The sequence below is a fragment of the Spea bombifrons genome, chromosome 4 (assembly GCF_027358695.1).
Source record: "Spea bombifrons isolate aSpeBom1 chromosome 4, aSpeBom1.2.pri, whole genome shotgun sequence".
Classification (NCBI taxonomy): Eukaryota; Metazoa; Chordata; class Amphibia; order Anura; family Pelobatidae; genus Spea; species Spea bombifrons.
In genome coordinates, this window is record NC_071090.1 from 59480132 (window position 1) to 59492167 (window position 12036).

At 40.2% G+C, this 12036-nt stretch overlaps 1 protein-coding gene across 2 annotated transcripts in view; it reads right to left on the reverse strand.

The window, feature by feature from the left end:
* The window catches only part of GRAMD4 (GRAM domain containing 4), a 40545-nt gene extending 39439 nt beyond the window's left edge, over positions 1-1106 (reverse strand). The window contains exon 1 of one of the 2 annotated variants that reach the window (XM_053463351.1): positions 921-1106. In XM_053463351.1, the coding sequence (XP_053319326.1) occupies positions 921-949 (29 nt within the window). In that variant the 5' untranslated portion in view covers positions 950-1106. The remainder of the gene's footprint in view (positions 1-920) is intronic. The other variant, XM_053463352.1, reaches the window with a different exon arrangement.
* Between the last annotated feature and the right edge of the window lie 10930 nt (positions 1107-12036).

Consider the following 12036-nt stretch of genomic DNA (forward strand, 5'->3'; position numbering starts at 1 on the left):
TAATGAAACAAGATAAGAGAAATATTGTGCCTAGTACAGCCAAGTTATTTGACTGCTGTGTCTACTATATTTAGAAAAACTGTCACCTGCGACATCATTAGTTATTATTAAGATTCATTTATAAAGCACCATCCTATTCCATAGTGCTGTACCACGGGAAGATGGAATACGCTTTTCAGTGTGGCATCCAACAGCAGCAAATACCGCCAACTCACTGTAATTCTTCAGCTCTCCTAAAGGGTTAAAGGGAGCGTTCCCCCAATAGCTGGTGAGTGCTATCTGTAGAATGACATGGTGTGCAGCGCTGCGGAATATAATGGTGCTATATAAATCAATATTAATAATAACACCGTCCCATACATTATACCACACGTTCACTTAATAGCAATCCGTAAAGCACCGAATGCTGTTATAACTCTCATAAAATGTACAAATGATGTGAAACTTCAGCAACCCCATCACCTGGTGTGGGGTACTTCTAATGACATGACAAACTGAATGGGTACCGGAGCGTGTGAAGGACACAGCTAGAAAATCATAAGATGCGGGTAAAGGGGGTACAGTTACACACACACACACACACACACATACATATATATACATACATACACACACACACACAAACACAGATACACACATACATACACAGCTGCCGATGGGGTGGGCACAGGTTACAAGTGATGCGCGTGTAAATAATTCAGCAGATGCAGCTCATGCACTACAAAGGGGGTGACGGGCAGGTGAAGAAATGGTGTCACGGCCCCTTTACACATGGCAACAGAGCCCAACAATAGCGGGTGAGCTGAGTACAAAGCCCACCCCTTCCAATGCCACTCACACCAGTCGGGGCTCACATCCCGGCCGTGCAAGGGCCTCACTAGGAAATATCGGGGGTGGTAATAAGAGAGGCCATCACGTACCGTGCACTGAAATCCGAGCAAACTTTCATCCAAGCCCCTGCTCTAGCCCTGCTCACCCCTATGCAATCCGGCAGTAAAGTGTCAGCGGATGAGGCACAATGCTCCAGTCCCTCGGCCCCCGCCTCGCACAGAGATGAGCCGCCTTCAGTGCCCCCCTCCGTTCCCTGCTCCCCCCACTACCACCGCCTCCTCCTTATTACTGGCTCTGCCGCTTACTGACTGAGCCGGGAAGCGAGCCCTCCGCGGCCACACTGCTCGGGAGGTGACGTCACCGAACACGCAGTCCAGAGCCAGCGGCCCCTCCCACCCCGCGTTTCAGTCAGAGCCGCTGCCTGTCAGAGCTATTTTTAACGCTTCGCCCTCCCCGCCGTGTGCTCTGTGTCCCCGCTTACACAATGTGCCAGCCCTGACTAGCTCCGGTTCCCCGCATCCTCCACCACAGAGCAGCGTGCCGTACCAGTAGCACTGAACACATATTACACCAACCGCGCCACTTACAACTTTACTTTGCGGTCTGTGTGCGGCCATGGCGTCAGAATGTCTTATCCTCTCGTTACACCGTTTTAGATTCATAACATAATGAAACCGTGCATGCGAGCCTCCCTGACAATTAACAGCATACGGTTAAACTTGCTCTTTAGGGGGGGGGGAGCTCATTAAGGAATATATTATTCTTCTAGTTTAGTAGAGTAAGAGTCACATCCAATACGGATTATTTGGGGACTCTTTTACTTCACTTACTCTCCAAACTTTTCTAGAATACGCATTAAGCGCTAGAGACCTAGAAAGCCAAATACTTCTCACTAACCCAGCTGTGTTCGCTTCATAAGAAGATAAATCTGCAAATAACTATTTTGGAACCAAAAACAACATTCCGCTAGAGACATACATAGAATAATTCAGAGCACACCCACTGAATACCATTCTGTAATACACCGTCACACCGTATGGCCGTATATTGCTTAGCACGCTGCTTTGTTTTGCGCATTTATTGGCTATTTTTATTCTAGCAGCAACCCGGGAATCTGAATGTGTATACCTTTTATGCTTTTTAGCTTGTGCGCTCCCCTAATTTGTATATATTTTTGTCTATGTACACATAACCAGTGGTCATTAGGACTTTAATCGCTCCCACTGCAGCAGCAAACACAAAGAAGACCACCGCCGCGGCAGTGTTATGTATTAAAATACCGGGGCATTTGCAATGCAAAGTGCCCAGGCCACCTATGAAATGATAACAGGATATTGTCTGGAACATTTTTCTCTAGCAAATACGCACTACTGTGTTATCCAATATATGTGATCCACCCCATGGAAATTGGTGCATATTTATCACCCGTCTCCCAGATACTGACTTGCTCTGTGTTTTGGACAAGAACATTGCAACGCAAAGAATTCTCGATTGTTGACTTACTGCCCATTGCACAAGAGCGTTTGTATGTTCAAGAAATTCTATTTCCTATACACTAGCTTGTTTGTTTTTTCAAATTTCAGTATACATGACTTCACATTAACTTATACAGCGCTAGCAGAAGCAGCGATGGGTGTATATAATGATACACATTCCTTACATATCAACCAAATATCAGTGAGAGCAGCCAAGTTAAAGTCAATTTGCTTACTATACTAAGAGCCTGCAATAGGCCACTACCAATAATACATGTCCTGATGCTTAAAGTGACAACTTCATTCATTATATTTCATTTTGCATTACCAAACCTCATTCTGCTTTACCTTATTATATTAGGTAATGTTGTAAATGACATGGCCGGTGCCAATCTTTGTCCCCAAACTGCTTATCGGTGCCATATTTGTCTCCAAACAGCTTGTTTGTGCCATATTTGTCCCCAGACAGCTAGTCTGTGCCCCCAAACAGCTTGTCTTTGCCATCTTTGGCCCCAAACTCCTTGTCTTGTATTTTTAACTGAGTCTGAAAATGTATTTCTTTATATGTACAATTGTTAAGATTCCACTAGCCATTGCATGCAGGGTCATCGATTGTTTGCTCAGTCTTTCTTAACTTGTAGACTTCTAAATGATTTGTGTAATGAGTATGCCCATAGTGTAACACTGCAGATAAAATTGAAACAATGAGTTAAAATGATTAATTGACGGTATAGACGGTAAATACAGGTGCTCTATCGACTCCGGTAGGCCGCGCACACGGATGTTGTTCCTCCGGCCTCTGTTATCGAGATCTTCTATCTTACTGGACAACTGTTGTATTATAGTCGATTGGTGTCTCAGGTGGGAGGTCAGGGAATCAACTGTGTGAAAGATACGTGGCTGATCGTCTTCCAGAGCCGCCACGTGGACTCCAATATGGCGGATGTCAGCCTGTATTTCTGTGAGACTGGATCGTATGCCTTGGGTCGCTTAACTGAAGCAAAATTTGGACCAGATGCCGTGGAGCTCCGGGTTCAAGCGTCCATCTTGGTCGCGAGCAGGCCACGCCCGCCTAAATCTATTAATCATACATTTTGTTAATTCTTGTTTGTTTTTGTCAACTTTTGGATTAAGAGTTTAATATGCATTAAGTTGAGAACCATAATTCATGTAATGCAGAGACATATGAGAAACACAATGTACTATTTGATTCAGCATTATGTACAGTATGTGTATAAAAATAGGTGCTTGACAGTGTTGGGTTTCAGCATACAGTTTATCGTATTATGCATTTTTATTTGCCATGCACGTATTTGAGGTCTGCTTTTATTGCAGTATTTGCTTTGAATGTATTTATTTAACGTGGATTTCTTCCCTTTTCTGAACAAAATCTATTACTTGGAATTAAATATTACAATATATTCCAAACAAAATTCAGGCTATACAATGAACAAGCTACTACTAATACCACATTTATTTTTTTACATTTATACTTTGGGCTACACAAACCTGCACAATCACGATGTCTCGATTGCAGAGCAGGGCCGTCTTTAATGTGAGCCCAGGGGTCAACAAGGTGCCCACCACCCTGCCAGCTCACTCCAGAGGTGGACTGGACTGCTCGCCCCTGAAGGAACAGGGCCTGTTGGGGAGATCATGGATCTTTGTCTAACGGTCCCAAAATAATAACATCATATCCCAACACTCAACACTAAAGCTGCACTCACCGCGAAGGAGCACTGAACTGGGAGGGATAAAGTGAAATAGAGGAAGATATAAAGAGAAATAGCAGAGGTCAGATAAATAAAAAGAGGCGCGATAATGAGAAAGGGGATCAAATAATAGGAGGAAATTAAAGAAAATGTGGAGAAGTAGTGAGAAAAGCAATAGAAAAGAGGAGGGGAAATAAACAGAAAGGGCAGAAATAAGAAAAAAGGCGAGGTAATGAGAAGGAAGAGGAGAGATTAAGTAAAAGGGAGAGAGAAAGAGGAGAAGGGATAATAAGATGGGGAAGAGGTAATGAGAAAAGGGAGAGATAAAGAGAAATTGAAGAAATAGACATGAAGAGAATATGGATGCTGGGGTAAGTTCTTATGTTTGCAATCTGGGTGCTGGGCAAGTCCTGTCGATGCTATCCGGGTGCTGTGCCAAGTCCTATGTATGCAATCTGGTTGCTGGGCAAGTCCCATGTGTGCAATATGGCTGCTGGGTAGATCCTCTGTGTGCAGTCTGAATGGCATGGCTTGCGTTTGGGGTGTCAACCTGTCATATATGTCTGCAGTTTAGGGTTTCCATGCATTATGTATTTGATTTATATATATTCAATCAGTGTGCATGTGGTTTTCAATTGATCTAAACCTGCAAAGCTGGGTGTTAGGGACCAGGAAGCAGACGGACACCTTTTATTGTAAAAACCAAGCAAAACAAAGCCAAAACGTGATCCAGAAGAGTATACCAAAAGAGAAGCCAGGGTCAGGAACATGGAGATCAGCGAAGTCAGGAAGAAGCCAGGAGGGAAAGCCGGGTCATGCACAGGTAATTAGGAACACAGGACAAAGTGCTGCTTCAATAGCCTGAAGGGCTGGCTGTGGGCTTGATAATAGGCTGGTCCAAAGGAGAGCCTCCGAGCACACCTTCTCCCCTATTTGTGGAAGAGGGGACAGGCTATCCTCATGGCTCCTACCTTTTGTGGAAGTGCACCAAGAGGCGAGAATAATGCAGATAGAGCCGCAGAGAAAGATTGGAGTGCACAACACCTGGTCTCATTGGCAGCAGATAGTCCAGGAATTCTAGTACCTCTGCCTGAAAACATGTAGTTGTATGTAACTAATAAGCAAGTTATTACTTTTTGCTTATATAGCATCATAACAAATTCCACACTGCTGAGGTTATACAGTACATAAAATTACAGATTTAAAATGCGGAGGGTCCTGTTTTCTAGAGCTTCAAGCAACATAGCCTGTTTAGACTTTATGTGAAATGTAATTTGTTAATTGTTTATTGTAGAGCTCATCATATTAAGCAGACTCTTACAAATGTGTTTATGAAAAATGGCAGGAAGTCAGACAGTATATTTATAGCAGGTCTGAGTCCTCAGGCAAGAATTACTTATATAAGAGGACAAAAATCAATTAGTGCCGAGCATACTGATAACAACAACCATAGTTTTATATATATGTAATTTACTGGAATCTAAAAAATAGGAAGATTCGGCTCTGGGGTTCAGTTTTATGCATTAGTTATCGTATTAATATTTAGTTAAAATATAAGAAAATCCTTTGCAGCGGGTTACACTTTGGCAGAGTTGCCAATTTGCCACCCTAAGGCATGTTATTTCAGGATAGGTTTGTGGGAAAAGAGAAGCGTTCCCGCACCTCTCTTTCTCTGCAAATCTATATGAATTAGTCTTTCATGTACCGTTGGCGCTCTAAATGCGGAATCCCCATCTAGTACATAGATACACGCATCATGAGTATTCATGACAAGGGACGTGTCTTCAATATGACCACGCCCCTATGGCAACAGAGGACGCAGCACCGTCTGTTTCTGATCAGGAAAAGACGCATCTGTGCCCTATAAAGAAATCAGCTGACCCTAGGACATTGCTCAGTTATACTGTCATATTCAATGAGTAGTTACACTCTTTATTTCTGACCCTTGGCTTTGAATATGACGTTGACCCTATTTTCCGGCGTCCAGATCACTGGTTTGTTTCGATTAACATCCAGCACCCTGAACGTCGGTTTGCATACCAATTCCACTTGGTCAAAGTTACTCCATCCATTTCTGGCCCCCTCTAGTGTAAACTGTTATGGCAATAGTGTCAATCTCAACTCATTTGGGCTCCCCCCCAACTAACTATAAGTCTAAACCTAACATAGTCTTGCCTCTCAGTGCACTCGCAAATGGGCGTAGCCACTGGGACAACCTCTCCCTCGTTTTTCCAAATCGAAGCACCACCCTTTTGTGGAAGTGTACCAGGAGTCCAGGTTCACGGAAAAGCAGAAAAACAAAGGGGGCGGGAAAGAAGACAAAATAATAAGAAGAAAATAGAGCTGCAAGAAAGAAGATGGGACACGGAAGCAGTCAGCTGTATGAGAGTGTTAATGAAAGTACAAGAGACCTTGAATGAGTGTGTGAGCATTAGAGAGGGTGAGAGTGTCACACCATCACAAAGTTTGGGACCCCCTTTCACAGATTACCCTCCACAACACCAGGGTTTGGGGCAAATATGGCACAGGCAGGCTGTTTGGGTGTACTCACAAGCTGTGGTGTGACAAAGATGGCACAGACAATTTTTGGCGGGTACTGAAAAGCTGTTTGGGGATTAAAATGGCACAGACAATCTGAGGAAAAAGGTGGCACAGACAAGCTCTTTGGGGACAGATGTGGCAAAGCTGAGGCGCTGACAAACCTTTTGGGGGCAAATATGACAGACAAGCTGGCACTGGCAAATTTGGGGGGGCAGGCAAGATGGCACAGGCAAGCTGTTTGGTGCAAAGTTGACACAGACTATCTGAGGACAAAGGTGGCACAGACAAGGTCTTTGGGGACAAAGATGGCACTGGAAAGTTGTTTGGGCAAATATGGCAAAAGCAGGCTGTTTGGGGGTACTGACAAGCTGTTTTGTGGCAGAGATGCCACAGAAAATCTGGGGGCCCTGACAAGCTGTTAGGGACAAACTGGGGACACTGGAAAGCTGTTTGGGGACAAAGATTGCAAAGGCAACCTGCAGCTTGTACAGTTAGTTTGAAGGTTTACTTCATGTAAGGGTCAGCATTATATGATCAATTTCTAGGTCAGTCAAGATATTTTTGGTGACTTTTTCACCACACTGAGCTGGTGCTTTATGGTCATGCTAATTAAATCCTGAAAGTCTTCCTCCATAGACTCAGTAGTCGGTAGTTATACTATAAGGAGTCAGTATGTTTGTCTAGTATATTGGGCTAAGGTAATACGGATAGAAAATACCTTATAATCATTGCAAAAAAAAAAAGTAATACCTTTGTGTAGCTTAATATATCATAGGAAACACTAAATCACTGGAGCGTATGTGTGTGCATGTGTATATATGTTGCCCAAATACTGCACATGTGTGAATAGTTATTCATACTGAAAATTACATTTGAGTTACATTGGTTTGAAATAATTATAAAGATTAAAATGGGAAATTTGGGCTAAAACATTTGCATAGTAAAAATGAGCACATTTTTTGCATATGAGCCAGATTCTATTACAATTTAAAACGATCAATGTATGAGAGTATTTCATGTTAAATGCTGGTTTAATGCACCACTTTTACTTATTCCATTTAGCGAATGTAATGCTTTTCATTTTACTTTATTCTAAAATGTGATATTTTAATACAGCTGACTTAAGCTGACTAAAGGGACATACATTCCCATGGGTGTGATAAATTATTAATAGATTTCAAAAACACCAGCACCATCCCCATTATACTGCTCCCTCACCGTGAAGGTAAGGGGTGAGTTTTGGGAGGCAAAGTCTTTATTTTATTTCTATGAGGGAAAAACATTACAGTTTGCTGCTTTTGGAAACCACGTACCAAGTCTCCGGAAGAGGGAGAGCTCTCGGCAACCCTATACTATGGTTGCTATAGCATGCTATGTTAGATTTACATCTGAAATGATAGAGGTAAATAATGGCCTTTATTGAGCCTTGAGCTAACTGTTTCTACATAAAGTTCTAAATATAGTATAGTCTGTATCACGTAAGCCTTGTTGTGGTCCTCTCATCAAAAATGGAGGTTGCTTGTGCTTGATGTTTTCAGTAACTACATAATAGCGTGTTATTTACGTAATAAGGTCAATGAGATCTAATTCATAGTCACAAGATCTGTTAAGAAGTATAATACCCAGATTCTTAAATGATTTACGCAAATCACTCTATTGAGTTAATATAATGCTCAAACTGTTCACTTCTGCTTGTGGTAGGCATGTGATTTAAGGTGCTGTGTTAATATATATATTGATATATATTGACAAGATGTCCTTGACTTTAATGTTTTAGTGATGTGCTATAAAAATCGACAAATGCTATCATTCCAAACCATGCTGCTTTGTCCAGTGAATATAAGTAAAACAACCATTTGTCCCAGACCTACCAACACAAGGGTGACATTCTATTAGGACACTTTCTGGCAGAATGGACCTGGGAACCAGTGTGAGTGTTAACCAAAGGAGTGGCTGCAACAATTTTTGTATTAATGGTTAGGCGGCGTACAGCGCTGATATTTACCTAATTCTTTTTGTGCAAGTATTGTTGGCTGCCCAGGATGCTTAATCAGTTTAAACAAATTTAATGAAAGTACATAGAATGTGGCAGCAGATAAGAACCATTTGGCACATGTTCCACTTCTAACAGAATCTTCTTTACTAATCCACAAACTAAACTATTAATATCTGGTGTAAAAGACTGCATTGGGTATACCTGGCTAGAAACAACACAGCTAACGTACCCTTTAATTTCAACAAAAAGAGTCACTGCAACCTGGGAATTAAGTGGAAATTATACCGAATCATGCGTAAAAGATGTCTGTTTCCTTAACCCATTCTCAAAATATATACTGGTTTGTGAGTTTCGATTACAGCAAGCATAGTTTTCAGTTCATCTTTTCTTTGCATTATTCAGGTAGCAGGTATACTTCACCTAATAACCAGCTAGGTCAGATCGTATTGTGTAAAATACAAGACAAAACAGATAATGAGTCAGAGCGTGACAGATGTATGACAATGAGAACACAAGGTCAGTATACAGTTACATTTGCTTACCCCCCTTGGGCATAGAGGTGACACAATAATTACTGTGGATTTTTTATATCCATTGACCTTGTCTTAACCACTTCTGTGCTTAAGAGGCCAGGGCGGCAAAAGGTTACATAATTAGTGTGGCACATCATTTGAAGTGATAGATAGCAACCACTAATATCTATACTCATGTCCATTATTTTCAATATCACCACCATGAATTCTGGAAAGAATTTAATTTTGGGAGTTAATTTGAACATGCAGTAAATTATTCACCAAATACACTGTTTATTGAACATGGCAGAGTGAGTTAAAAGGTGGAGAAAGAAACCCACTAAATGTAACTTAATGTTTTTTTTACATATTTATTTACTTATGTATGTTTTGCATATGTTATTTATTATTACGTATGTATTTCAATTATATCTAACCTAGTGAGCTTCTATAAATATGATTTTAATCCCTAAAAAAAAAAAGAGTCCCTAAAACACCAAAAATTACAATTCCATATGTGTTCCAATAATGCATTATAATGTATATAAATATTGGCTCAAGCAGTAGCAAGACATTTTGATTACAGGTTTATTTTCTTCTAGAGGAAATTCAGCGACACCAAACACCCGCCACAGGACGCACTGTGACCGCTCCGGAGAGTGGTCACAACCGCCACTGCGAGAAATTTCCAAATTTTCCAAGAAGGTCTCGCCAGACCCTCCTGAAAACTCTGGCTCCCCTTGCAGGTTGAATAAAGGTACTGCATTCAATTATGCAATTCAATGGAGCCCAGCTTTCTAATGTAATGTGATTAGTAAAATATTGTAAAAACTAAGTAAACATAAAGGGAAAAAAATAGCCAAATAAAAATTGAAAAATGTGACGTCACCATCAGGGGAACCATTCGGTCCAAAAAATAATGAAATAAAAAAATTAAGTTTATTATTATGAGGAAGTGCTAAAATTAAAGCTGTATCTTTCCAAAAATCCTGACATGGAAAGAGTTAAAACACTAGCATTTCTACTGTCTACTTTTAAAAAAAAGAATGGTTTGATGGGGTAAATTGGAGTGGCCGGGTTCAAAGAAAGGGCAAACTGACCAAAATGGAGAAAAGCACACTTCTCAAATGTGGCCTTTTACCCCCCAAACAACAAGACAAACCCATGCATGGGTGGTATCACTGTAATCAAGAGATGCATGATTGCTGAACACATATTGGGGTTTTTATCTGACAGTGACAAATTGAACTGACCGGCTTCAAAGATACCTGAAATAGCACATGGGGCATAATTACCAGATTTGGAAAAAAAATGGTTTTGAAATAGCAAAACACTACTTGCACTTATTGTCCAATAAAAGCAAAAAAAGAAAAACTGAAAACATTGGGTATTTCTAAACTCAGGACAAATATTAGAATATAATTAGCAGTTTTTGCATTACTTTTTAGATGAGCAAAAGAGCTTTCAAATAAAAGTGATAAAAGGTATTTTTTTTTAACTTTGTCATCATATTTTTTTTATAGGAAATTAGATGATATGATCAAGAAAACTAAAGAAAAAAGCAATATATAACTTGTGTGGGTACACTAGGAAAAAAAATACTGCTAAGCACGAGCACTGCAAAAGTGTTTAAGCAGCCTTGGTCACAAAGGGTACAAAAAATAAAAAACAGCCTGATCCTTAAGAGGTTTTTAAATGTACAGGAGACAAGAGCTTAGGCTTAGTTTTCTTGCAGACTGGAAGTTATATCTTCTGGACAATACATTAGCCAGCTGCGTTAGTCACTTCTAAACCATAATACTCTTCTGGATTCAATGAGGTAAGATCATAGATGCATACGGGGAGCCTACGTAAAGGGCAAGCAAATGTGGGAGGCCATCTTCAAAGTACAGATGACCTTTGTTGATGAAAAGATTGGTTATGGATCATAATCGGCATCTATATAATTTATGTTTGATATCCTGAAACAGAAACACAGAATCTTAGAGGAACACAATGCACATTGTAGTTAATGTAGTTAACATAAAATAAAACCCTATTATATATCGACAAACATTTAGAAGACCCTATAACACACGTCCATTATAAAAGTAGTAAGAGAATGCTTGTGTATTGAGAGACTGAGTATTTGGCATGTACTCTTAGCTCCAGAAGTAAAATGAGCTCATGTGACCCAGCTACAAACACATTTGCTCAAACATGCTCAAAGGGAAAATTTATCCTTAAGAAAACGAATTAAAGTTTAGTGAAAGCTTCTTTTCAAGCGATAGTTTATCTTTAGGCGTTGCCCAAAACATGTAGCAAAAAATATGTAAAACACATATCAAAAATGATATCCCACTCAAAGGATTTGGGGAGAAGTACTATGCATGAAGAGCCATACCAGTGCATTAAAGGTACAGTATGAGTGTAATGATGCAGGTAATTTTATGAAATTTTTGGCTTTAAAAAGTGTGTTTATTATGGAATAAATGTGTTAATAGGCACTTTGAAGTCCAAGTAGTGTGTCAGATATGTCATATGTGATATGAAATATGTATCTATTTATATATCTGTTTCTTATGATGATACATAAAATGTATCAATAACAAAAAGGCTGTTTTACGGAACCACAACAAAAAACCCAATAAGCAGTTATGCAACCCTATCATTCAGCAGAGGTAACATCGAAAGAAACAGTGTCATCAGCCACTCATTTTCAATCCAAAAAGTAGACCAAATTAACACAAAAAATAAACAAGCCCAATCCTGCCTCCAACTGGTATCTCATTGGTACATGACATCCTCACCATGGACCCAAAGAGGAGCCCAAAGTCCACATCAATGTTCACCTAGGCTACATTATGGGGGTTTATCAACTAACACTTGGGTGCAATACCATGATGTCAATTCAAAGGTACGTTTTATTGTCATTTGGGTCTCAATATCGAATGTAGCAATATAACCCTGGCAAACATTAAAGAGCTTCT